The sequence below is a fragment of the Thermobia domestica genome, chromosome 11, assembly GCF_964235325.1.
Source record: "Thermobia domestica chromosome 11, izTheDome1.hap1.1, whole genome shotgun sequence".
NCBI classification, from domain to species: Eukaryota; Metazoa; Arthropoda; class Insecta; order Zygentoma; family Lepismatidae; genus Thermobia; species Thermobia domestica.
The window spans coordinates 56,636,676-56,663,794 of record NC_137464.1 but is presented as its reverse complement, the minus strand read 5'-3'; the positions used below and the strand labels follow the sequence as shown (position 1 = coordinate 56,663,794).

Genomic DNA, 27,119 nt, shown 5'->3' with positions numbered 1-27,119 from the left:
GTTGTTGATGATTTTGAGTTTAACGTCCGTTCAGCAGCGAGACTATATGAGTCGTGGACCTACTTATTAACGTGGAATCCGAACCATATGAGCTGCTGCCGGGAATCGAAGCAACCATGTACTGTTGGTAAGACATTTCTAAGCAAAAGAAAAAACTGATCAGCAAAATACATAAAACGATAGTCCTGCAAACTATTACTTAAAGAGAATTTATTGTAAAATCAATACATCCATGTGGCGGTATATAGTCGTAAAGTGATTAGAAAACTTAATATTAAACTGTCGATCACATTGTTTTAGTTATTTGAATTCAATGTCGTATAGATTCGGTTTTAGCTCTAGATTTCAGCGTTCTCACTTCGATTCTTAAGTTGTTGGAAATATGCATTAATCGAAATTATAAAAATATAGGAATTTTAACTAGCTAAAAGAAGAGAATAACATAAAAATCCGGATTAGAGTACGTCGTCGCCAACATGTGCTTTTATTTCAGGGAGCATAAAGTCGAGAAGATCAACATTTTTTTTACCATTAAGTGGGCCTATAATTCGATGGATACCACCTCAACCTGCAGTCTCGCATATCCATCCCCAACAGTGAATCGTCTCATGACCCATTCGCGCTGAACGGGCAATATATTGTGGATCAAACCGTCTTCCAGATGGGTGATACACACGTGTTGGCCCAAAGATTCCAGTGGAAAATATTTTCTCATCTGTAAAGACAACAGTGTCCCAGTGACAAGTAATATTTAGCTCTGCAAACGCCAGTCTATCGACTTTGTGATCTTCTGTCAATCTCTCCTTAACAGCAGCCCAGAAGGATCTTAAGCCTGCGGCCCGAAGTCGCCGTCGGACTGTAGTTACATCACCTGGAAAGGCGGTAGACTGCTGCAGTTGTCGGGCACACATGAAAGGCTGTCGACAGCATTGATCAACTAATCGTTGGTCTTGTGTCGGTGAGGACACTCGTGGCCGACCACTTCCAGATTTTCGAGTTAGACTTCCAGTTTCCTCATATTTTTTTCCACCATCTGAACGCTGTTGCACGATGCACGCCTAATCGAGCGCCTGCTTCAGGAACACTCAATCCCGCATGTTTAATAAGAGCGATAACACTCTCACGTACATAATGATCATATTGCGCCATTCTTACACAAAAGTAAAAGTGCTAAAAACGTCTTTGAATATAGGATAATGCACAATATTGCTATACATGACGTCGTATTATGAAAAACATGCGCGGAAGAAGTAGATGTGCCTGTAATCAACTGTTGTTGCACGCAAAAATACTCACTCACTGTTAGTAACAAAATATTTTCATTTTTTTTTTAATCCAATACATTAGAATATAGTAGCAGTTACTATTTTTCAAGAACATAACTTCCATCGAGTGGTGGGCATAAACAAAAGCTCGTAACTATGCAACAGTTAACTTCCATCAAAACCCCCGAAGCACTTTACAGATTTAATCTGATTTATTTGTGCAATTTAACATATAAGATTACAACTTGTCTGGGAAATTTGTTCATACTCGTCTAAAACAGTTCTATTCTATTATTCGCCACTCGTATACATTATATGACAAAAAAAAAAAAAAAACAGAAACAAGTAAAGTGCAAATACTCTAGACAATATTTTTCAAAACGTACTAGAGAATTAAGATATAGCCGAGCGGTTTAGTAGAGTAGTCTACTACCTCCGCCTTCTCGTGTTCAAACCCACCTGAGGTTTGTGTCTATTCTCTGCTTTTTTTCTTGTGCTTTCACAACTAACGTTTTTTCTATAATTCCTATAAGCTATGACTTGCAAGCCCTAAACAAAATACACATGTTTATTGTAATACTCTAATCCGGATTTTTATGTTATTCTCTTCTTTTAGCTAGTTAAATTTCGTATACTTTTATAATTTCGATTAATGCATTTTCCAACAACTTAAGAATCGAAGTGAGAACGCTGAAATCTGGAGCTAAAACCGAATCTATACGACATTGAATTCAAATAACTAAAACAATGTGATCGACAGTTTAATATTAAGTTTTCTAATCACTTTACGACTATATACCGCCACATGGATGTATTGATTTTACAATAAATTCTCTTTAAGTAATAGTTTGCAGGACTATCGTTTTATGTATTTTGCTGATCAGTTTTTTCTTTTGCTTAGAAATGTCTTACCAACAGTACATGGTTGCTTCGATTCCCGGCAGCAGCTCATATGGTTCGGATTCCACGTTAATAAGTAGGTCCACGTCTCATATAGTCTCGCTGCTGAACGGACGTTAAACTCAAAATCATCAACAACATCTACATGATTGTTGTGGGAAAATTAGTAATTTATTATGTTGCATAAACCACGTTTTCCACTATTACTGAAACAGTAAGAAAACAAGACAACGTGGGCATTTGCTACGTTTTTACAAATTAATATTTGTCATCTAGCAAGGAATTTAGAAGAAACAGAGTATCAGGCCCGTAGCCAGCCCAAAAATATAGGGGGGGCGGCCGAAGTTAGGGGGAGCCCGACCCAATCATATTATACTTCATCACCATATTATAGTTCATTTGCAAGCCTATCGTGAAACCTTTATTGGGGCCGGCCAAAGTTTAGGGGGGGCCCGGCCTCCCTAGCTCCCCGTGGAGACGGGCCTGCAGAGTATTCAATACATTAAATGTATAGCACAGTTGTGAACCTTCTTTTCCGATGTATATTAAATCATTTGCTCCGTTGCTCTATTTTTCTCTCTGTCTCTATGTCTCTCTCTCTCTCTCCTTGATATTCAGTTTCCTGCAACTTATATTTTTGCTTGTTCTTCCTGTGTTCTCACCTCTATACTTTTTTCTTCTTCCTCGATTTCTATAGTCAGAGATAGAGTGAGACAGACAAAGTGATGTGTACTAACTACTCATTTGATTTTACTTTTCTATGCACGTGTAGAACTAGCTTTTTTAAGTACCAATTAGACATAGGTTATAGGCGGTCTGTCGTGGACATGTTAGACGTAGTTTTCTGCAAACTCCATTCCATCTTTCATAGGTAATGATGGAGGAGTAGGGTATTACTGTCAGACTAGCTACATCGGTAGAGTGTGGGATTTCTAATACTATGGTTCTGGGTTCGAATCCCATCCAAAGACTGTAATTTTTTCCATTTAGCAGTTTCCGATATTGTATACGTGCGAATCTCTTAAGATGTTCTCTATTTCTCATTTCTCCATGTAGATGGATGCTACGAAGAAAAACAATAGAGAAGTAATCTCTTGTTTCAGTTATGGTTGAGATTTTAAAGACATTTTCAGCTTTCTGCAAGCATTTTTATTTGTTTAAATAAATATGTGTTATATAACACTTACTGTGTGTAATTATGTCTTTGTGGTTTGCTGATTCTCACAGTTATTATATATGGTTCATAACAAAATTTGAGGTGGTCTCCTTTGAAGTGCATGTGTCATTTGTCAATATATGCGCACGTTTTCTTTTCCTTTATATTTCGCATATTCCTCTTTATTTAGTTTTTATCACGTTGACCTTTTTCTCTTTCTCTCTCTTTAAAACTGAGGATGTAAAATGAGAAGAGAAATGAGAAGAACCTCAATCTATTACTCCATCTTGTGAGAAATTTGTGATTTGTAGTCACGTGGTCTATGCATTTCTTGCTCCAAACGAAGTGTGCAGGGGGACGAAGCCGAAGGTTACCCTGGCGTGATCAATGCCACGAAGACGTTAGATTGGTTGCCTATGTTGTTGGCGTAGTTTCACAATGAACTTAAACTTTCATGTTGCAGGTTTTTTGCTTCGTATTGTACAGCTAGAAATCTTGTAGTTAGTTTCTTTAAATCAACGACATGCTTGTTGGACACACACTTTCCTTTACTATACGGTATGGTTTAGAAAATCAATATTATTAGTATATTTGAACTAAAAGCTGATGTGGTGTCTACCTATCAACAGCGCATCCCAGGTCTGGTTTTAACTCACGATGGGAATTTTTCCTTGTTCTGTAGTAATTCCGATATGTGTCAAGTATGGTTCTTGCCTCAGAAATTTTACACACCAAGGTCGGTAAAATAAATTCCGAAGGAAACCTGGAGTCTTAATTCTAATAAGAATTAGAAAATGGTATCTTATAATTCTAATAAGAGTACTTTAGCCGAACGTCCAGCATCCCAATGTGTAGTCCTGTAAAAAAAAAAAAAAAAAATCTGGCCACTACCTTTCTTGAAGAAAACTCAACACTCCTATCTTTAAATAGAGTTAAATTATAAAAGACGAATTTTCATTGGTTAACTAATATTGTTTTGTTTAGGCCAAAGGAATTGCATATGAATGCAAATAGTTGAAAAAATATCGCCTTTAAGAGAGAATAGAGTGCCCAATTATTTTTCTTTTCTTTTGTTGCTAATTTTTCTCTTTCATTTCTTTCTTTTTCTTTTCGGCTTTCTAAATTTCTTCTTTCTTTTTCCTTTCCATAATAATTTCCTTTACTTTCCATTTCTTTTTTCCTTTCCATAATAATTTCCTTTACTTTCCATTTCTTTTCCTTCCTTTTTCTTCTTTCTTTTTTTTCTTTTCTGTCTTTCTAATTATTTTGTTTCCTTTTTCTTTCTTGGTAAGTTTTAGGTTACGTTTATGATATGTTGTGTATGATATCTATGTTTATAATAAACTAGCGACAATTTCCTGGTTCGCTGGGTGTTTATGCTTATGTTCTTAAATGTTCGCGATTTACTTAACTGGTAATGAACTGTCTTCTAACAATCGAAACTTCCAATACTTGTTTTTAGTTTTTATTGTACCTTACTAATCGCTGGTTTTTAACTAACACTTCAAATAAACCACAAAGTACATATAACTGCACTGTGTTCATTGCTCTTAAATAACAACTTTAACTTAAAATTCTGGAAGAAATGTTCGTGCCTCGTGCCTTATGCACCGTCTTTCTTCAACGCTTTCCATCTTGAATGACAAATGAAATCTAAATTTCGTAGAAACAGTGTTTCCAGTTCTTAAAAAATATTACTACATAATATAAGACTTAATAAGACTTAAGACACTGGGTTAAAATAAGATAAATTAGAAATATCTCCCGTTAGTCAGTCACGTTTTACTATTATTGAAGCGTTCTCAAATCGATAGAACAAAGAAAATATAGGATGACTATCCATGGCTTTGGATTGATTATTTTAACAAAAGCAATACTGACCAAAGCTTAAAACCAACTGTATTTTAAATTATAATATGTTGTAACGGTTTCGGATATCTAACACATACTTCTTCAGACACTATCAAACATAAATGAAAATACAGATATACAAGGTGTTTTAAAACAACACCGACGACGTTTGGGAGGTGATTCCTGACACCAAGATAAGACAAAAAGTATAGACCATTCTGGGTGCACAAATGCTTCCTTTCGGAGTTATAGGCTGCCAAAAACATGAAAAAATGAACTTTAAATGTTCAAAGCTCCAAAAGTATGAGACCTACCGTAGTCGGGTCAAGACTTTATTTTGTGCTCTATCCAAATACCTATGTTTCAGAATCCTGCTGTTCTTCCGTAACAAGTTTTATAGAGGCAGTTCAACAGTACTTGAAATTATATGACCGTAGCCAAACTTCCTCTACAACAATTGCTTCTTGAGTACCTCAGGATTCTGAAACATGTATTTTTGGATAGCGCACATATTAGTTCCTAAATGAGGTCTTGACCCGACTACGGCAGGTCTCATAGTTTTGGAGCTATGGACATTTAAAGTTCATTTATTCATGTTTTTGGCAATCTATAACTCCGAGAAGAAGCATTTGTGCACCCAGAATGGTCTATACTTTTTGTCTTATCTTGGTGTCAGGAATCAGCTCCCAAACATTGTCGGTATTGTTTTGAAACACCCTGTATATATATAGTCACTGTTATGACAAAGTTTAAATTCTTTTAACAGACATATATATAGTCATTGTTATGAAAAATTTTAAATTCTTTTAACATACATATATACGTATAGTCATTGTTATAAAAATATTCTATTTGCTGAGGCCTTCAGCCAATCCCGTAAGTCTCCGTGTTACTTTCCAACTAATCACATTTCGACATTTTTGGTTCTTATAAGGGCCTTTCTTATTTCCTTCTTGTTTACGCTTTCCAAACTTCCTTGTCATAATTCATTAATAGATAATCCCCCTGTCCAGTTCATTAGTTTATCTCTTCCTACCTTCTTTATTCAATCTGCTTCTTTCCACTTCCTTATTATCATTCTTTTCTCCATCTCCAATACTTCCGTCTTATCCCACTTAATTCCGTGATTAGTCTCCTTAACATGTTTGTATATGGCATTGATATCTTTCTTCCTCCTCACTTCATCTTATGTTGTTTTATCCCTTCATTCATTCTCTTTCCTGTCACTCTTATATATGACATATCACAGTCCTCACATCATACCATGTAGATGACTCCTTCTTCCTCTTCTTTGATCTTTTTGGCACCTTTTCTATTCTTTTTTTATTCATCTTAATAAACTTTTTCCACTTTTTCTATAAGTCCTGACCCCTCCTTTCTTCAATAAATTCTTCAGTTTCTCCGTTTCTTCTCCCATACTTTCTATACCATGCCATTTTCCACTCTCATCCTCTTCATTCTTCTTTCTCCCTCTCTTCCTCTTCCTGCGTTCCTCTTCCATCCCTAACTCCTTGCTGAAACCATTCTTCTCTAACTGTAGAATTTCTCTATGCTCTCCTTCCTTCCTTCCTCTTCGTCCTCCAGCATTTCTATTCTTATCATATTTGTTATAAAATTTCCCTTCGTACTCCTGTACGGAGAAACTGAAGAATTTATTGAAGAAAGGAGGGGTCAGATCTTATAGAAAGAGTGGAGAAAGTTTATTAAAATCAATAAAGAAGAAAAATAGAAAAGGCACCAAAAAGATCAAAGAAGAGGAAGAAGGAGTCATCTACATGGTATGATGTGAGGACTGTGATATGTCATATATAAGAGAGACAGGAAAGAGAATGAATGAAGGGATAAAACAACATAAGATGAAGTGAGGAGGAAGAAAGATATCAATACCATATACAAACATGTCAAGGAGACTAATCATGGAATTAAGTGGGATAAGACGGAAGTATTGGAGATGGAGAAAAGAATGATAATAAGGAAGTGGAAAGAAGCAGATTGGATAAAGAAGGTAGGAAGAGATAAACTGATGAACTGGACAGAGGGCTTATCTATTAATGAATTATGTCAAGAAAGTTTGGAGAGCGTAAACAAGAAGAAAATAAGAAAGGCCCTTATAAGAACCAAAAATGTCGAAATGTGATTAGTTGGAAAGTAACACGGAGACTTACGCCTCACAAAATAGAATATTTTATAACAATGTATGTATGTATGTATTTTCATGTATGTATATATATGTATGTATATGTATATTTATTTATGTTCGATAGTTTCTGAAGAAGGATATGCTAGATATCCGAAACCGTTACAACATATATTTTAAAATACAGTGGGTTTTAAGCTTTGGTCAGTGTTTCTCTTGTTAAAAGAAAATATAATGAACAATCAGAAAATAATAAGTAATCAATAAAAATAAAAATTAAATATTACTACTATGGGCTGAATTTTGGATTTAAATGATATCAGAAGTGTCACTGTTCATCTCAGTAACCCCGAAAACTATGGAATTATGGATTCGGTTCTAATATCAGTCATTTTCGATCATATATATATATATATATATATATATATATATATATATATATATATATATATATATATATATATATATATATATATATATATATATATATATATCCACCCCCTTCCTCAAGTTGTGGGGCTCAATTTGGATTTAAACGGATTCGGAAATGTCACTGTTCATCTCAGTAACCCCGAAAACTATAGATTCGACACTAATATCGGTCATTTTAGATCAGTCTTATGCAACTGCTTCTCCTCCTTCCTAAAGTTTCACCGTCAAAGTGAAATAATAAAAAAAACAACCCAGGTCCGAACCTCATCTATGTTGAAAATTTGATCGAGATCGGGTGGGTGGTTGAAGAGTGATTAAGTCACAAACATAGTCACTTTAGTTTTTGTTTATATAGGTGGATAGATAATTCGTTGTTTTCTTTACAATTGTTTTGTATTTACTCTACATAATAATACGCAGTTAATCGTACTTTCTTTTAAATTATTTCCAACAATAACTATTACAATATCTATCACTACATATTATTAATGCCGATCATAAAAGGCTGTGAAAACTGTTTTCCACTAATCCTGTTACCCAGAAGTTTGAGAACCTCTACTCTAGAAGAAGCACTCAAATTAACGGAGAAAAAAGGACTTTCAGGTATGTACTTACTGCGATCTAAGAACCGGAATGTCCCCATGAATCCTGTATTGTTCCCTGGGCGACGATCGGTGTGAAATTCCACCACCAGATAGTTCGCTGAGCTGTAGAAGATGTGAGGGATGTCGTTAAGTCCTCCACACAGAACATTCGACCAAGGAGTGTACTCGTTTACTTCAGCCCTCTCCAAATGCAAGAACAGCTTCAGGAAATCACCGTGTGAACAACTGCAATAAATAAGAGAACATTGCAACGTTATATTACAGTTTAATTACTGAGCATAATCGTGATTTTTTTAGTAATATTCTTGTTCTTTGACAACATCGGATCTTTAAACAAAAATGAAAATTTAATTTAATTATATATATATATATATATATATATATATATATATATATATATATATATATATATATATATATATATATATATATATATATATAGGGTGTCCATAAAGTCCGTTGCTACTCCGTGTATCTTCGAATCGACTGCGAATATGAGAAAACGCAAAAAACACGTCCATCATTTTTTAAAGAGGTTTGAATTTTGAGCTATAGAAGGTCCGTCTCGGACACCTCCACATAGGAATACATGGGGTCAACTTGAAAATTTCAAATGGCAAAGGGGTTCAAGTAATATATCTTTGGAAATTACTCAACAAGAGAAATCTTTCGCCAAACGTTTCAAGTCCCTACGATGACCACCATCCAAAATGGCGGGGGTTCACATTTTGTGTCCATACAGTCCGTTACCACTCCGTATATCTTCGAAAAACTAAGAATTTGATAACATGCAAAAACATAACCCCTCTTACCCCTATCTGGGAATATCTGGGATGAACCTTTTATAACTCAAAATTTAAGCCCTTTAAAATAATGATAGACGTGTTTTTGCGTTTTATCATATTCGCAGTCCTTTCGACGATACACGGAGTGGCAACGGACTTTATGGACACCATATATATATATATATATATATATATATATATATATATATATATATATATATATATATATATATATATATATATATATATATATATATATATATATAAATGTATAAGCGATACCGTAGGATTGCAGTATAGATGAACTGTATACAAAGTGAACTAAAAGTATGCAAGTAGAGGTGTATGCCCCATCGATAAGCCTGTGAAATTCAGTGACATGCTGAAAATACTGGAAATAGTCACCAGCGTTACGTAGACGTTGTTAACGATGCAGGTGGAATGATGACCATTAGGAGCTATATTTAATTAATGCACTGTCTTTCACGCTGGTCTAGTGGGTAGTGCCAGTGACTTTGGTCCGCGAGGTTTTGGGTTCGATTCTCAGTCTCGATTGTCAGTAGTAGAGCACTGAAATTTCGAATTTCACTTTAAGCTGTATATCTAGGTCTCATATTGCTTCGGTACCAAAAAGGAACACTAATTCCGATCAATCAACCGAAATAATTAATGCAATCTTCGGGAAATGAGACAGGTCTCTCAGGAGGAGGCAGGGCTATGGTTTTGCCCTGGACACAGCGTGGTTAGGAAAGTGTCTGAAATGATCACGATCTGAGTAGAGACAGAGGCAAACAGAACGCATCATAGATACATGCACATGTTCGTAGATTTGTAGTGTTGTTAGAATGGTATAGTAGTCTCGAGTGGTGAGTTTATACAGATAGTAAATAATCTCGACAGGTGGCGAAAGAATAGCCAAGAGCTTAGCAATGATCTCAAAGGTAAAATTCAGTCGTATTTTCTCTTCGATGGGCATCCTACTGTCTAGGTAACATATTCTTGAACAAATGTGTACCAGTGGGTCGGTGATTCAACCTATGTAATAACAAAACCTTTTTTTTTTTTTTTTTTTTTTGAGGACTCACTTATTGAAATTTGAACACATTTTAGCGTAGCACCCTATATATACTGGATGGAACATTATCTTAAAATGTCCTTGTAATTTGTAACTCTTAAACTGATAGATTTTTTAAAATGAAATTTTAATACTATGCAAATATCAACACTGATGCATTATTTAACATAGGCTGCAGTATCAATTCAACACAAAGATTGATTTTTTTTTTTCCAAATGGCACCACGTTAGATTAAATTATATTTCAAATCTAAACAAAAACTTACTGTGCCACATTTATTATTCAGTTATACAAAGACAATATTTGAGAATAAAATCCTGAAATGTATATTCGGACGCAAGAGGAACTGGAATGGCGGAAACTGTATAGTGAGGAACTGCATAATTTATACCGTTTTTCCAACATATTTAGGGTCGTCAAGTCTAGAAGGCTCAAGTGGGCAGGTCATATAGTCAGAGTGAAAGAAAATAGAAACGCGTTCAAAGCTTTAACTGGAAGTGCAATTGAAAAACGACCATTAGGAAGATCTAGGTGCGGATGGGAAGACAAGGTCGATGGTTAGATTAACTCCCAATCGCTTGGGAGGCACGTGCGTCATTGCGTTTCCTCTCTGTGAGCGCAAGATTAACGAAACGTCAAAAACGGCAAGCACTTTTTTCTTATCGTGTAATTTACTTAATAATCGAACGGTCTGAAGTGTTAAGTTGACGATCGTTAATTGAAATTTATTGGGGGGGGGGGTCCGAGTTCATCTGCAAAATTTCGTCGGATTGTTAACTGTCCTCAAAGCTTCTGTGTTCGTCTCCTTGCCGTATCTGGATTAAGTAGAAATATAATTAACTGGTGAAGGTGGAAACCCATGTTCTGGTTGGGGTGAATTAGAAAAAAACAGTGGCTAGCACCTGCACCTTAGATACATGGAGGTTCTGGTTCTTTTTCTGGCGGGAGAGTCTTGAACACATTTCGGTGCTTCGGATTACATCTTACACTGTAGATTTACATCTCATATAGTCTCGGTGTTCAACGCAAAACTTCCAGTAGAGTCAAATTTACATTCTTCTACATCATCATTTCGAAGAGGTTCTTTTCCACGAAGAGGTTCTTTTTGCTCCTAGGGTCCATGCATTGTATCCATATTATATTTACAATTATGATGAGTAAAAAGAATAGATGGAACAAGTTTTTTATTTGGAATGAACTGGAATTTATGAACACTTTCAACTGAAGAGTTTATAAACTAAGTTTTGTCAACTCCGTGATATTTCTCATGCTACTTCCAAAGATGTGGAAGATGGAGTTACTCACTATTCTCAGTTATGAAGTTAACTTGTTCTATACAATTTTGTTTTTAATTTTTATTTATTCTAGTATTAACTGAAAATCAGATTTGAATCGAATATCCAACGCTTTTTAAACTATTTAGTACTGCAACTGTCAACAATATCACCATGTATGTATAGTAGGTATGTTACTTTTCTTAATCAATGTTTAAATTTCGTGTAATCAAATTCGAATTCTGTAATGATTTATATATATATTATTGTCTAGATAGGTGTAGGAAGAAAATAAATATTTTGGCCAACTATATCAAAATTCGATTTCAACTATTTGCTAAGCAAAACTGTATGTTTATTGTAAAAATTACTAATGTGTAACAGTTTCGCCAATTATCCACTTTGGCTTCATCAGACAAGTCAAGTCAAGTCAAGTCAAGAACTGTCATATTTTCCTACTCATATTGAGTAGGAAGGATATCTAGCTATAAGCTACTTTATCCAAAGAATGAATTGTATATTTGTGTGTGTTTACAAGTCTGCGTGTTACAATGGCACTATGTAACAGATTTTTTTTTAACTTTGTATTTATGTAATTACAGTTGTGTAATAAGTGAGTTATTTTGCATAGGTCTAGTTGGGATTGGGTGGGGGTGAAGGTAGGCAATATGCTGGTTTAGCTGCTCTTCTTGGTGATGATAAGGTTGCTGATGTCTCGCCGCATCCAATGTGTCCACGCCAGTCCTAAGCCCGCACTGAGTCAAAAACTGGGTGAGATTGAGTTTAGGTTGTGCTTTTATTCGTTTATGCGTTCATAATAATAGTTGGTTAAAGCTTGAAAAATTATTGTAGGGTTTGGATGATATTGTTGATCTTCTTCCGTGTAGTGTTTTTGGTAAAAATCCTTTTGTCGTAATTTGTCGTAATATTTGACGTTTAAGTTATTTATTGTTTTGTCGAGCGGTAATAGTTCTGCTTGTTCATAAATGGCGTCAATAGTTCCTTCTAGTTTTAAAATCCATCTGAGCCAATATCGTTCAGTTTTTGCAACCTCTGTAATATTCTCCCTATTATAAATAGGGTGCCCATAAAGTAGAATTGTTCTGATTAGGAGTTTATAAATATGACTTTTGGCTTTTGAAGTTATATTGGTTTGCGTGATACTACACAGATTTAATATAAGAGATAACGGGAAAAAATACCTGATTCCTGATTGGTTACTATAGGCTACAACAGCCAATCACCTTACATCACATACCAAAAATTAGAAAACAGAAAAAAGTCGTTATTCTCCATCCCACCTTTTACTAAAGACTTTTGTTTCTGTTTTTTTTTTTTCATTTTTGGTATGTGATGTAAGGTGATTGGTTGTTGTAGCTTATAGTAACCAATCAGGAATCAGGATTTTTTTCTCTATCTCTTATATTAAATCTCTCACTACCTGTGCATTCATAGCGTCTGATGAAGCCAAGTGAATAGTTGGCGAAACTGTTACACATTAGTAATTTTTACAATTTTTTTTTGCTTAACGAGTAGTTGAAATCTAATTTAAATATTTAAAAGAAATCAAAGCTTGTATTATGGAAAACACTATATCAATCGTAAGGACATGAAATACTTCATTTATCTGAATATGATCCCATATGCTGTTATATGAGTTCTTTCTGAGAATGAAGCACCAGAAACAAATTGCGTCTCGTGACATTTCACTGCTGACCTTTTTCAAAAGTGGCAAGAGCATGTGTATGCGTGGGCAACATACGCTACTCTCTCTCTCTCTTTTTTTTAATAATGGCAAACTTAATCTTAGTTTGTGCACTGCAGCGTTACTCTTTCTGAATTATGAATTAAAGTTGATTCCACAGCAGAATGAATATAAATGAGGATTCAGATTAGAAACACAAGTTATAATTTAACGCTGGAGAAACATTTGGGAAGAAGAGAAACTGGGCTACAGTAAATAAGTTTCTTTCATATGTACTTTTGTAGCTGCGTACTGTATATACGTGTCTAAGTACTTAACTAAGAACATAATCCAGAAATAACTTTATATTTCAGTTGTACAAGAACACAAGTAGGCCAGACATTTACAAGAATGTTGCATTCTTCCATGAAATTTATGGTGGCGTTCCATTGTAGACAAATACATTTTCCAGAAGAACAGATAGAGTCATTTACTTTTCAGAATTTTAAAAACAAATGATAGGGCAAAAAAATTGAGACAAATATCTAGTCCGGATTCTTCGGTGTGTGTCATTTCAAGCTTGATCTTTGGGACAGGACAGCGTGATTGACGTAATATATTGTATTAGCGCCTCTGGTGGCAAAACGATAAAGTTAACGTCAAATTGTTGTTGCTTGTTGAAGTTTAGTGTTCTATTTCGTGACTGAAGCCGTGTATGAGAAATAGTGGCAGATATGCGTGGGGAGAGGGGTAACTCTCAAAGTATTTGCTTTTTTTACTTGGAACAATAACCTCGTTGAGTACCTGCGCCAATTCTATTGTTTAATTCAGTGGTTTTCAACTGTCGGTCCGTGAAATTATTTTTGATTAGTGTCCAAAAAGTGTCAAAATACTAAATATAATACTTTCGATAAAGTAGATACTTTCAAATATCTAGGATCAATGTTAACATACCAAAACCATTCATGATGAAATTAAATGACGACTAAAAGCAGGAAATTTACGTAATTATTCAGTTCAACATCTTTTCTCGTCGCGAATTCTGTTCAGGAATTTGAAGCTTAAAATATATGAAACGATAACCATGCCTGTTGCGCTGTATGGTTGCGAAACATGCACACATAGTACACGGACGTCCACGGGGCATCGAAGACTGATCCGCAATGGACAACGAGACAACTCGGGATCATTTGCTCCCGGGACATCTACTGGACCTCCACGAGATATCCAGATGTCCGCTAATATCCCGGTAAACGGAATATTCAACTAGACATCAAAGGGATGTTCACTGGTAAATCATGGGATAATGTTGTCCTAGGTATGTCCGGCGTGGAATTTCCCTGGAATCTCTTGTACCATCCGGGATGTCCCGTGGATATCCTACATGGGAATCCTTTAGGATGTCCCATGCAGGACGTCCGTGGGATGTCTACTCATTGTCCCTATAATCCCGGGAACTATATGGGGTAATTGAGATCAAAATTGGACGTCCTAGGGATGTCGTGTGCTATGTGGGATGGTCATTTGCTCTGAGGGAAGAACACTGACTGAAAGTATTTCAAAATAAAATCATCAAACGGATTTTCGGACCCAAGAGGAACGGAAATGGGGAGTGGCGGAAACCTTATAACAAGTAACTGCATAATTTACCGTTCACCAAACATTGTTAGGGGTTATCAAGTGTAAGAGGCTCAGGTAGGCAGGTCATGTAGGTAGAATGGAAGAAAGTAGTAACGCTTTCAAAGTTTTGACTTGAAATTCAATTGGAAAACAAATACTAGAATAATCTAGGCTCAGATGGAAGGGCAATGTTAAGATATATCTTGCAGAAATAGGAATGCAAAGTAGAAACAGTGTTGCCAGACCGATCAGTTAGAAAAGCAGAAGACTCGAAGATAAAGAAAACAGGAGAAAACAGTAGACACATAAAGTGGCGGAATTTGAGTGCAAATCCAGAGCGAACAACAAAAAATGCCATTCTTAAAGGGACAGTGATCAAACAAGCAGTCCAGAATTCATTATTACTTTCATTTCAAAATAAAACAATACATACAAAACATAAATTTGAACTTTAATTACTTCAAAATAAGTTTCATAAAGAATTTTTTTCCCGATGATTATGTAATCTTTTAGAGGTAAGACCCTCATGCCCCCTTTATATCAATAATATTTGATATATACGTGTGTGAAGTAAGATATAGTGAAAGAGCAAAGTGGGGTGGGAAAATGTCTTATCATGGACCTAGCGATAGTATAGCTATGTGATACCCTTGCAGGTGATCGTGACGTAAAACAATTTTTGCTGACCGTCGTGCACAGGTGATCTAAGCTACTCTTCGAACCCAGATCCCAATCTGAAAGAACACATACTCGTAAGTCTTACAGTAAGTCATAAAGATCGCCAACCATCATGCATATACAAGATGACATATAGTTGTATCCTTGTATTCATATTATACAGCAAACCTCTAGAACTATATACTCTACGAAGCTTTGTGTATGCATACAGAGGAATTTCCTCTTTTATGTAAGGAAAAAATGAAAATTCAATATTAATAATAATGTATTTCTTTAACTTCTCGAAGTAGGGAAAAAGCAGGAGATTGTTCACTTTTCATTTTCTTTCGCAGTAGATCAGTAGAACGTAGAAAAAGCAGGAGATCTCTTGCAAAATCAGTAGCTCTGGCAACACTGAGTAGAAACTGGATCCAGTCGGCTAAGTACAGAAGTCAATCAAGAGTTTTTATAAACGAGACATTTTACTTGAACATACTGTATTCCCGTCTTTTGGCGGAACGCGCGTATCGAAAAGTAGAAAAGCATTAGTTTAATCCATGTTACTTTGAGATTAATTGTTTTCTATAAAATTAACTGGAATTCTGAAGATTTCTTCTTTAAGTGTAGTTGAACTACCCATATCTTTCCAAAATGTACGTCCATTTACACAGAGTAATGTATCAAATTTGAAAATAACTCTACAATCTAGTTATAAACTTTGATGGAATATATTTGACATCTAACGAGCGTCAGACGGTTTTTGAATTTGGAAGACCTAAAATTAGAAGTAAAACGTGACATGTTTGCCTTCATAAAGTCTTGACAGTTTGGTTTCAAGATAAGATTGAGCATACTCATTGAAGTTAATGGAAAATATTTGCAAAATATTGTAATATAAGTGACAAAATATATAACCGTAATAAAATTTAAATGAAGACTTCATGTCTTTTCTTTCAGTGGTTATTTGAAATTGAAGGTGGTAGATATGTTTGCACTACCTCGGTATATAAATTTAGTATTACTTATATTTAATTTGATTTTACACGTTTTGACATTCACTTATATATAATTGAACATATGACATTCGACACATAACCATATTGTATCCCTGTGATGTGTTGTTTAGGTGAGGTGCATTTCGCCCCACCTTGGAGTTTCGAAACAAAACCTATGTCAATCGTTTGTGCCACGTTTGTGCCGGAATGTACCGCAAAAATTTTCGTTTGTATCACTTCCGATACAAAGTTATAAGAGTTTTCAAGTGGGGGATGCTGGAGAAACGGCAGCCCCCCGCCTTGGAATTTCGAAACAAAACCTATGCCAATCGTTTGTGCTACGTTTGTGCCGGAATGTACCGCAAAAATTTTCGTTTGTACCACTTCCGGTACAACGTTATAAGAGTTTTAAAGTGTTAGGCTGGGGAAGCGGCTGCCCCCAACCTTGGAATTTCGAATGAAAACCTATGCTAATCATTTGTGCTACGTTTGTGCCGAAATGTACCGCAAAAATGTGCGTTTGTACCACTTCCGGTACGAAGTTATAAGAGTTTTAATGTGGGGGCTGGGGAAACGGCAGCCTCCAACCTTGGAATTTCGAAACAAAACCTCTGCCAATCGTGTGTGCTACATTTGTGCCGGAATGTGCCGCAAAAATTTTAGTTTGTACCACTTCCGGTACGAAGTTATAAGTGATTTAAAGTAGAGGCTGGGGAAACGGCAGCCTCCAACCTTGGAATTTCGAAACAAAACCTATGTCAATCGTTTGTGCTACATTTGTGCCGGTATGTGCCGCAAAAATTTCGTTTGTACCACTTCCGGTTCAACGTTATAAGAGTTTAAAAGTGTTAGGCTGGGGAAACGGCTGCCCCCAACCTTTAAATTCCGAAAGAAACCTATACTAATCATTTGCGCTACGTTTGTGCCGAAATGTACCCCAAAAATTTTCGTTTGTACCACTTCCGTTACAACGTTATAAGAATTTTAAAGTGGGGGGGCTGGGGAAACGGTAGCTCCAAACCTTGGAATTTTGATAGAAAACCTATTCCAATCGTTTGTGCTATATTTGTGCCGGAAGGTACCGCAAAAAGTTCCGATTGTACCACCATCGATACAAGGATAAAAGAGTTTTAAAGTGGGGACTGGGGAAACGGCAGCATCCCCCCCTTGGAATATCGAAAAGAAACCTATGCAAATCGTTTGTGCTACGTTTGTGCCGAAATGTACAGCAAAATTTTCGTTTGTACCACTTCCGGTACAAAGTTATATGAGTTTTCAAGAGGGGCTGTGGAAACGGCAGCCCCGCACCTATGAATTTCGAAATGAAACCTATGCCAACCGTTTGTACTACTTTTGAACAGAAACGTACCGCAAAACGTTTTGTTTGTACTACTTCCGGTACAAAGATACGAGATTTTCAAACTAGGGGGCTGCCGTTTTCACAGCCCCCTCGGAATTTCGAAACAAAACCTATGCCAATCGTTTGTACAAAGTTTGTACCGGAATGTATCGCAAACATTTTTGTTTGTATAACTTCCAGTACAAAGGTATGACAGTTTTAACTAGGGGATTGCCGTTTCCAGAACCCCCCACCTTGGAATTTCGAGATAAGACTATGTCAATCGTTTGTGGTATGTTTTTACCGGAATGTAATGCAAAAAATTTCGTTTGTACCAGCACCGTTACAAAAGTATAAGACTTTAAAAGTGTGGGCTGTAGAAACGGAAACTCCCCTTTCAATTTCCAAAATTTAGATTTTCTCAATCGTTTGTACTACGTTTGTAACGGAATGTATTGCAAAACGTTTGCTTGTACCACTTCCGTTAGAAAGACATAGAAGTTTTAAACTAAGAGGATGCAGTCTCCACAGCTCCATACTTTAAAACTTCCATACCTTTTTTGCGGTACATTCCGGGTCAAACCTAGCTCACGATTGGCATAGGTTTTATTTCGAAATTCCAAGGTTGGAGGCTGCTATTTCCCCAGCCCCCACTTTAAAACACTTATAACTTTGTACCGGAAGTGGTACAAACGAAAATTTTGCGGTACATTCCGGAACAAACGATTGTCATAAATTTTGTTTCGAAATTCCAAGATTTGAGGCTGCCATTTCCCCAGCCCCCCCCCACTTTAAAACTCTTATAACTTTTTACCGGAAGTGGTACAAACGAAAATTTTTGCGGTACATTCCGGCACAAACGTAGCACAAACGATTATTGGCATAGGTTTTGTTTCGAAACTCCAAGGTTGGAGGCTGTCATTTCCCCAGCCCCCCACTTTAAAACTCCGGAAGTGGTACAAACGAAACTTTTTGTGGTACATTCCGGTAAAAATGTATCACAAACGATTGGAATAGGTTTTGTTTCGAAATTCCAAGGTTGGAGGCTACCGTTTCCCCAACCCCCTCTTTAAAACTCCTATAACGTTGTACCGGAAGTGGTACAAACGAACATTTTTGCGGCACATTCCGGCACAAACGTATCACAAACGATCGACATAGGTTTTGTTTCGAAACTCCAAGGTGGGGGGGAAGGGTTGGCGAAATGCACCTGTTTAGGTGAGTTTTTCAAGGGGTGTCTATTTTGATATTTCATTCGCACTAACCTCATATTATTTCTTAATATCGCCTATTTTTGTTAATATGTACCGCAGTATTCTGTTTAGAAGTAAAGATTCTGTTCTGCATATCGAGCTTATGAGCCCGTCCAACTGATCTAGTAGCTAACGCGCCCTCGTTTTGTTGCACAGGGTCACGGGTTCGATTCCTGATGGCCCAGTCTTGAAATCTGAACTTAGATCCATGCCTGATGTATCCCCACTGCTGTAAAATAACAGCAAGCTCCAATGAATCAACCAAGCAGACTACGACCATAGTCTAGAAAGCAATCTGGCTCCTTGTGGAACCTCTAATGATAAGACGTGGAAATTCATTTTAAGATGTAATCCGAACCACTCTAACGAGTTTAATGTTGTAGCACCTGAAATGAAACACAGGAATCCGTACAGAAAAGCCACGAACCTCTAGACTCGTGACAAATATTTAACGTTCACGTTTTGAAAATTAATATTATTATGTTTTGATGCAAATAAATTCTCATGATATAAAGGAGACTAATTCATCAGACATCGATATAAGCAATTAATATTTCTTATTATTCCTTTTTCTGTTCTATCTTTAGCTCTTTTCAGTTATAAGAACATTTATAACTCAATTCTTCACGACTCTCGAAATTATTGCACGAATAAATAAGACTTTCTGATGGCGCTTAATACATTTATTTATTAAAACTAAGATAAAGTTTTACAGTTTCGACAAGTTATCGTTATCTGATGAAGAAAACGATAAGATTTCGAAACTGTAATAGTTTATTTTAGTTTTAATTAAAAAAAAATGTATTAAACTATAGTCATAACACATTACTTACGTTTTTGCAGAATATTGAATTTAACAGAAAACTTGTGAATGTGGTCAACGTAACTGAACTATGCAAAAATAAGTAATATGTTAATTTCAGATAAAAGCTATATACCATGTATATCGTAAATCGTATGTAAATTTTGATCAGTAATACATTTATAATCTGGAGAAGTATGTTGTGAATGATCTACATTTATATTGTGGACTGGATAAGATATTGATCTGTATTGAATTAACATGTGTTCAATGTTTTGAATTGCAATAATTGTTTTTATATAAAAAAGATGTACGGTTCGTTTAAGTAACAACTATTGAAAAACTATTAAACTATTTAATTGTATATGTAGATAATAACAGTTATTCTTTCATTTATAGAATAACGTGACTGAGACTTATTTGGATCACGGAAATAGGAGTTATAATATTATAACTTTAGTACGTTCCAGGCCCGTATCCAGGGGGTCTAGGGGGCTAGCCCCCCTAAATTTTTACTGGCCAGCCTAAAATGTTCACGATAGGCTTGCAAATGAACTATAATGTACTGATGAACTATAATATGGTTGGATCGGGCACCCCTAACTTCAGCCGGCCCCCTCCCATACACTTTTGCGCTGGCTACAGGCCTGGACGTCCGTACATGTAGTCTTGTTCAAAAAACCTTAGCCACCCATTTTGGTTTAAAGAAAACATATTCTGGCAATAGCACGTTTGAAATTCTAACATTTTGGATAGACTAAAGAAAATCGATAATTATTTCACTTAATTCCAACTTGAGTGAGAGTACAGATTTTTTTCAAAGATAGATAGTCAAGTTTTTTTTGAACAAGTTTGCACGACTGTTATTACACATGATAACTCTTCAATGGAAGCATTCTTTTTAATGATAATAACAAGCTAGAACAATTGTTTTGACTGAGTTGTCACGGGGTCAATTTGTTAACATTTTAGCGGATAACGATGACTTACGTTCGTATATTACTCCTCATGATAACTCTTTGATTACTTTTGTAGTTAAGTATGTATGAAAGTTCTTCAAACATAACTATCAAGGAAATGTGTACGGTTGCTGAATTTAAACGGTAGAGTACAAAGTGAAGACTGGATTTGCTGAACAAAAGAGAACTGCATTGGTTCAATAGAAATGAGGATTCTATCCACGTTTTGATACTTGAAGATAAACGATTTGTCCTGAAGAGGTTTGTAGAGATCTTGCGCCTCTCCACGGAACATATGTTTCACGATGCTCGTCAAAGACTGCGAATGAGAAACTTCCTTGTAAAGTGTACTCTTGAACAGTTGAACATATATGAAAAACGTCATTGATTACTTTCTGCTACAAACGTTGTTGTTCATTTCCAAGGTATTCGTCAGGAAAAAAGTGGAAAACTGTGCTACAATATTAGGGTTCACCCAGATACAAGAAGTTCTGAGGACAGAAATGTGATAGCAAAGTGATGGCGTTAGTTTTCTGGGACTAATACGATTTCTTTTTCAATTATTTTATGAAGAAAGATTCTACAATTTACGTCAAAGATATTTTATAATTATTTCAAGTATGTAATTAAATTTCTTGTATGCATAAGGGTGAAATGTGGTGGGGATCTTGCGATGAGAGATTCTGCTCTTCAAGCACAACGTTCTCTGTCAGAAGTCACATTCAACACCTCTGAGATTGGAGCATTCAGGCTGCGAAGGAAATAGCCTCCTTTATATTATCTTCGTTTAACACCACCAGATTAATATTTGTTACAAAAAATGAAGATGAATTTAGAAGGAAACACAGAGATAAAAACGTATATGACCTACGTAAAATGCATGTTACATGCATAAATCCTGTAGTTTTTGGACTTAACATATGTAACATCCCTCACAAACGTATAACTGAAAACGTATGTTTACAATGATAATATATAATTTGTATGTACTTATTAAGTATTGTTAATATTTACGGGCAAAAGTGCTATTTTAAAGGCACAAGCACTTAAGAAGAAGAAGAAGAAAAATATAAAGAAATAATTTAAATATTTGTATTATATCGAGATACTTCTTTTTTTTTCGTTGCTATGACAACTTGTTCATCTGGTTGATATGGCAACGCAGAACTATATAGAACGAAGAACCATATTGTTATAATTGGATTTATATTATTTTAATGTGACAAATAAGGTATATGTGGAAAAATATATAATTTAAAAGTGCATAACTGAGGTGCAAATCATTTGTGATCTCGTGAATTTTATAAGTATTCAAAATATATTTGAATCAGTGAAGGTAACGAAGAATAACGTTACATATTTATATGGTGCCAAAACCGTGGAACCTTGAGATTAGTCAGAAGTTTAGTAAATTATCTCAACATCACGGAGTGCATTTTACTACGTAATAAAAGAAAAATATATCGAAGAGATAAAATGAATACCAGTACAGGAGTTGAAGACATTCATATTCCAGCAACTGAGAATTAATCGGACGTGATTGATCTTTTACAACAGCTTGGACAGCAGACAAATTCCATGACACAAAATTTGGATTCCAGATTGGAGCAAGCGATACAAGAAATAGGACAGTAGATGGATTCCAACTTGGTTTCCAGACTAGAACAAGTAACTCAACAAATAGAACAGCAGATGGATTCTAAATTGGAGCAAGTAACGAAGCAAATAAATACCAAATTGGAAATTACCGACAATAGGGTATAGCAAATTGCCATAGCTTTGCAGTGGTGAGAAGTACCGTTGTAGTAGAAACACAAGTCAACGAACATACAAATCAAATTCAGAGACTGCAAGAAGAGGTACAGGCCATCAAAGAGAAAATCAGTTCTGCAAAGTGCAATCCTGATACTGCCCTCAACGTGGTGTATGAGGAACATAGGAGAAATGAATCAAGACCCTGTGAAGAAGACAGCAACCCATCAGAAGGTTATTCTGAAAGGGAGGGCACCATCTCTAATGTCGATGACGAGTAAATAAGACCACGTCGAAGGAACTATACCCACGCAGAGCCAAGACATCTAAGGTATTTTAGTAGTAAGTGTAATCGCGTGAAATTCAGTGAAATCAGATCTTTAACTAAATTCTGCGGTAGAACTGAAGACGTCCCAGCGAGTACCTTTTTGGAAAAATTCGAACAAGAATGTGATCTAATTGGTATAGATAAGGCTAATTTCCTTAAAATATTGCCACATATATTGTTACTACCTTGTTCAGTATGGTATAAAGCGATCAAAGGTAGTCTGCGTAGTTATTCAGATTTTAAAAATGCGTTGTTAGCAAATTTTGAAAATGATTTTATATTAGCAGACCAGGATGCTCAAATTAGAAACCGACGTTTTGATCCTAATGTAGACAAAAGTATTACAGATTTTGTAATTTCAAGATATAATGACTTGAAACAGATCAATCCATATCCGCAGGAATCACGTATTATCGCATCAATAAGAATATTGTTACCGTTTATGCTACAGCAAGTATTGATCTCTTCGTAATGTATTAACTTTAATCACTTAATAATGATAGTTCAAAATTATGAGAGTCAGACAAGATTGCAAGGTAATAATAACAGAAATCAAGCTAATTATATTCCCTGTTCGAAATATCAATGTTAGAGAAGATTGTAATCGTAATACGAGAGGTAATGTTAAATGTTTTCGTAATAGCAATACGACTGAACCTAATTTCAGAAGAAAAAGAAATAATAATCATACAGCTTTTAGGAATAATGTAAATAATTGAGCTAATTTCTCACGAACTCTCAGATTTCGTAATAATTACATAGATGGCAAAAATTTTCAAATTAGAAACCAAGGAATTGGTGAAGTAAATAACATGTAGAACTGTACTCAAGGTTGTGCCATTCAATGCCACTTAATCGAATCTTTTGGCAATGTAACTTAAGCTTAAAGTTATAACGCCCGAAAAAACATATTCATTTAGTTTTCTTTTTGCTTTACTTTGAATATTGTTATGATTTCATTGTAATTTTTACATCGCATTCTATGCAATTACATCTATGCATCAATACAAATGTTGTCTATCAAATTTATGTTAAATATGCCTGAATAAATGAAACATGTTACGTTGTATTTTAACTCATACTAGCTTTATTGTTAACAAGTATAAACGGCATCGAATTAAAGAATCTATTTAGGACCTAAAATTAACCAACATATTTACCACATTTTGAATGTCTTTCTCGTCGATAATTTTATAGAATTAAAATAAAATTGATTATTGAATAAATATAAGAATGATATTGAGATAAAATGAAAATAATATATTGTTTTATGAATTGTGATTTTTATATATAAAAGTATTCAAAAAGTAAGGTAACTATTGTAAATGAAATGTTTAACGGTCCAGGATTCTTTCTTTAATTGTGATCAATTTAAAGAAGTCCCATAGTTCGGGAGCCACACATACAAAGATAATGTATAATTTGTAAGTACTTATTAAGTATAGTTAATATTTACGGGCAAAAGTGCTATTTTAAAGGCACAAGCACTTAAGAAGAAGAAGAAAAATATATAAAATAATTTAAATATTTGTATTATATCGAGATACTTTTTTTTTCGTTGCTATGACTTGTCTATCTGGTTGATATGGTAATGTAGAAATATATAGAATGAAGAACCATATTGTTATAATTGGATGCATATTATTTTAATATGACAAATAAGGTAATGTGGAAAATATATAATCTAAAATTGCATAACTGTGGTGCAATTCATTTATGATCTCGTGAACTTTATAAATATTCAAAATATATTTGAATCAGGGAAGGTAACAAAGAAATAACGATACATGTTTTATAATACTTTCCGTATAAGAGTTCCATCTATACGTACTTTCCGTCTAAAAGAAAGAACTGTATATAGGCGGTAAGAGTATACAGATGGACGTATATAACGTAAAGTTGACGTATATAAGATGCGTATACGTTTGTAATATAGGGAAGAGTAATAGATTTCAGCGGCATGATGTGACATGTAGCGAGAAAAAGGCAATACATATATACGGTAGCGTATGGATATAACATTGCTCCGTACAGTTTTCCGTAGTATACATACGGATACCGTATATTTGTACAATATATCGCAGTTCGGATAACAGATTTTTTCCAGCAAAGAAAGCTTTGGATAATAATACAGAAGTTGAGACTGTGAAGAGGAGATTTGAGAATGTAGACATTTTGGTGCAGAATATTTGTAGTAAGAGATCTTGTTTCAATGGAAATACAGGAACAAAGTGACCTTGCTGCTAAAATATCTGCGTTACTTTCCTATTAGGAACGTAATTTCTGAGCTTCGCTTCTGGCTGTTAAGCTCATTAGTAAACCTAGGCACATTACAGTTACACTTTGTGATAGGGGAACACCCAGGGGGGCCACCGGGACCAAACCCCCCAAATCTTCGTAATTCGACTAATATTTGTACACTTCTTAACGTAACTGTACTTGTTTAACAGAAAAATGATTGTTGTAGTCTAAAAATTTGATTTTACTCCTCATTTGTACTCTTCCTTTCTTTACAAAAAAATCTAATTCTATCAGATTTTCTGAGAATAGTAATTAACAATTACTTATCGTCTTTGCGGATGCAGAGTAAGAAATGGTTAAGACTTCATAGATGTATTGGACACCCCCAGAAAAATAACTCTGAACAACACCCAACAAAACATTCTGGGTGATTTTCTGTATTGTTACCACATGTCAGCATACAAAACTTCTGTTTGGAGGATCTGGCTTTCGATGATACTCATGATGAAATGAAATGAAATCTTTAAGTTTTACGGCCCACGGTTATACCGGCTAGGCTAAAGAAGACGGTGATGATGAGAAATGAATGCAAATTGTGGAATGAAGAAAGTGGGAGAAAACGGAAAAATCCCGAGAAAACCCACGCACACGGTGTTTGTCCACCACGAAGCTCATGCGAGCTAGGATCAAAGCAAGACCCTATGCACTAGAGGTGAATGTTCTACCATTGACCTACCGCGGCCCAAATTCGGAAAGCATGAACGTCTTGGATAATAATGCAGATGGTAAATCTATGAATAGGTCGTTTGAGAAAGCAGACATTTGTTGCAGAATCTTTGTAGTAAGAGATTTTCTCTGAATGGAAATACAAGAATAACCTATCTGTATTACTTTCCAATTAGGCAGCTAATTTATGAACTTCACTGCTGGCTGCTAATCTCATTAGTGCTAAGTGCATTACTGTTATACATTGTAAGCACACGTTAACATACAAAACTTCTTTGTGGAGGATCCAAAGTAGTTTCGGTGTAGTAGGGCACGTTAAACTGTAAAGAAACCTACAAATTTCTTGCATGTATGGGTTGTTGATGTAGCCTTGAAATACAGCTCTATTGAGGGTGAGATAATGTGGTTCGGAAGGAACTATATCATGCTATGAGAATTAATCTTGCATGGGTCTTTGCATCTTTCAACTGAACCGGATTGTAGGCCTGGTGGTAATTCGAAGTCATATTAACACGTAGATTGAACAATAAAGATCGATCATCAGTATTTAAGAGGTGAATACAACAGCAAGGCACAGAAAACGAAACACGTCTCTGTAGTGAGAGAAGTGACGAATAGATCAAACAAGTTTAAAGGCCACGACGTCAGGAATGTGACTTTGGCAGCCGTTCAATCACACGTAGTTTCAGTTTTGCATAAGGAAACATGGAAGTGACACGCGAAGAACAGTACAGTGCATCGGATTTCTGTTTTCGCTTGAAGACAGCTGAAGCATATACGATGTTACAGGAGGAGTATGGGGAGTCTGTTCTTTCCTATAGCAAGTGCGAATATGGTTCAAAATGTTTAAAGATGGAAGACAATCAACTTTAAAGGAAGGTGAACCCGGCGCTCCAGTAACTACTCTGACGAAAGTGAACATCAACACTACTGCTGTGATAGTGAGAGAAGATCGTCGAATCACGGTAAAGAAATAGCGCAAAGAATAGACATTTCATTTTGTTCCGTCCATACGTTGCTCACAGACAAACTGCTCGTGTCACGTGTTGTGTACGGTGGGTTCCATGATTGCTCATTCCGATCAAAGGCTGTGTGTGTGGAGGTTTGTTCGGAGTGGAAATCAGAGCTCCCCCCAAATCTCATGTTTCTGTCGAAAATCATCACTGCCGATGAAAGTTGGCTTCATCATTATAACCCTGAGTCCAAGCTGCAAAGCTCTGTGTGGAAGTCCCTTTATCACCAACAACCAAGAATGTGACAGTGGTTTCTTCTGCTAACAAAG

General features: G+C 35.6%; 1 protein-coding gene across 1 annotated transcript in view; it reads right to left on the bottom strand.

Annotated features, from left to right (window-relative positions):
- The window catches only part of LOC145664075 (suppressor of lurcher protein 1-like), a 938,444-nt gene that overhangs the window by 277,369 nt on the left and 633,956 nt on the right, over nt 1-27,119 (bottom strand). Inside the window, exon 5 of the mRNA XM_081730414.1 lies at nt 8,357-8,571. Coding sequence (XP_081586540.1) covers nt 8,357-8,571 — 215 coding nt within the window. The remainder of the gene's footprint in view (nt 1-8,356; nt 8,572-27,119) is intronic.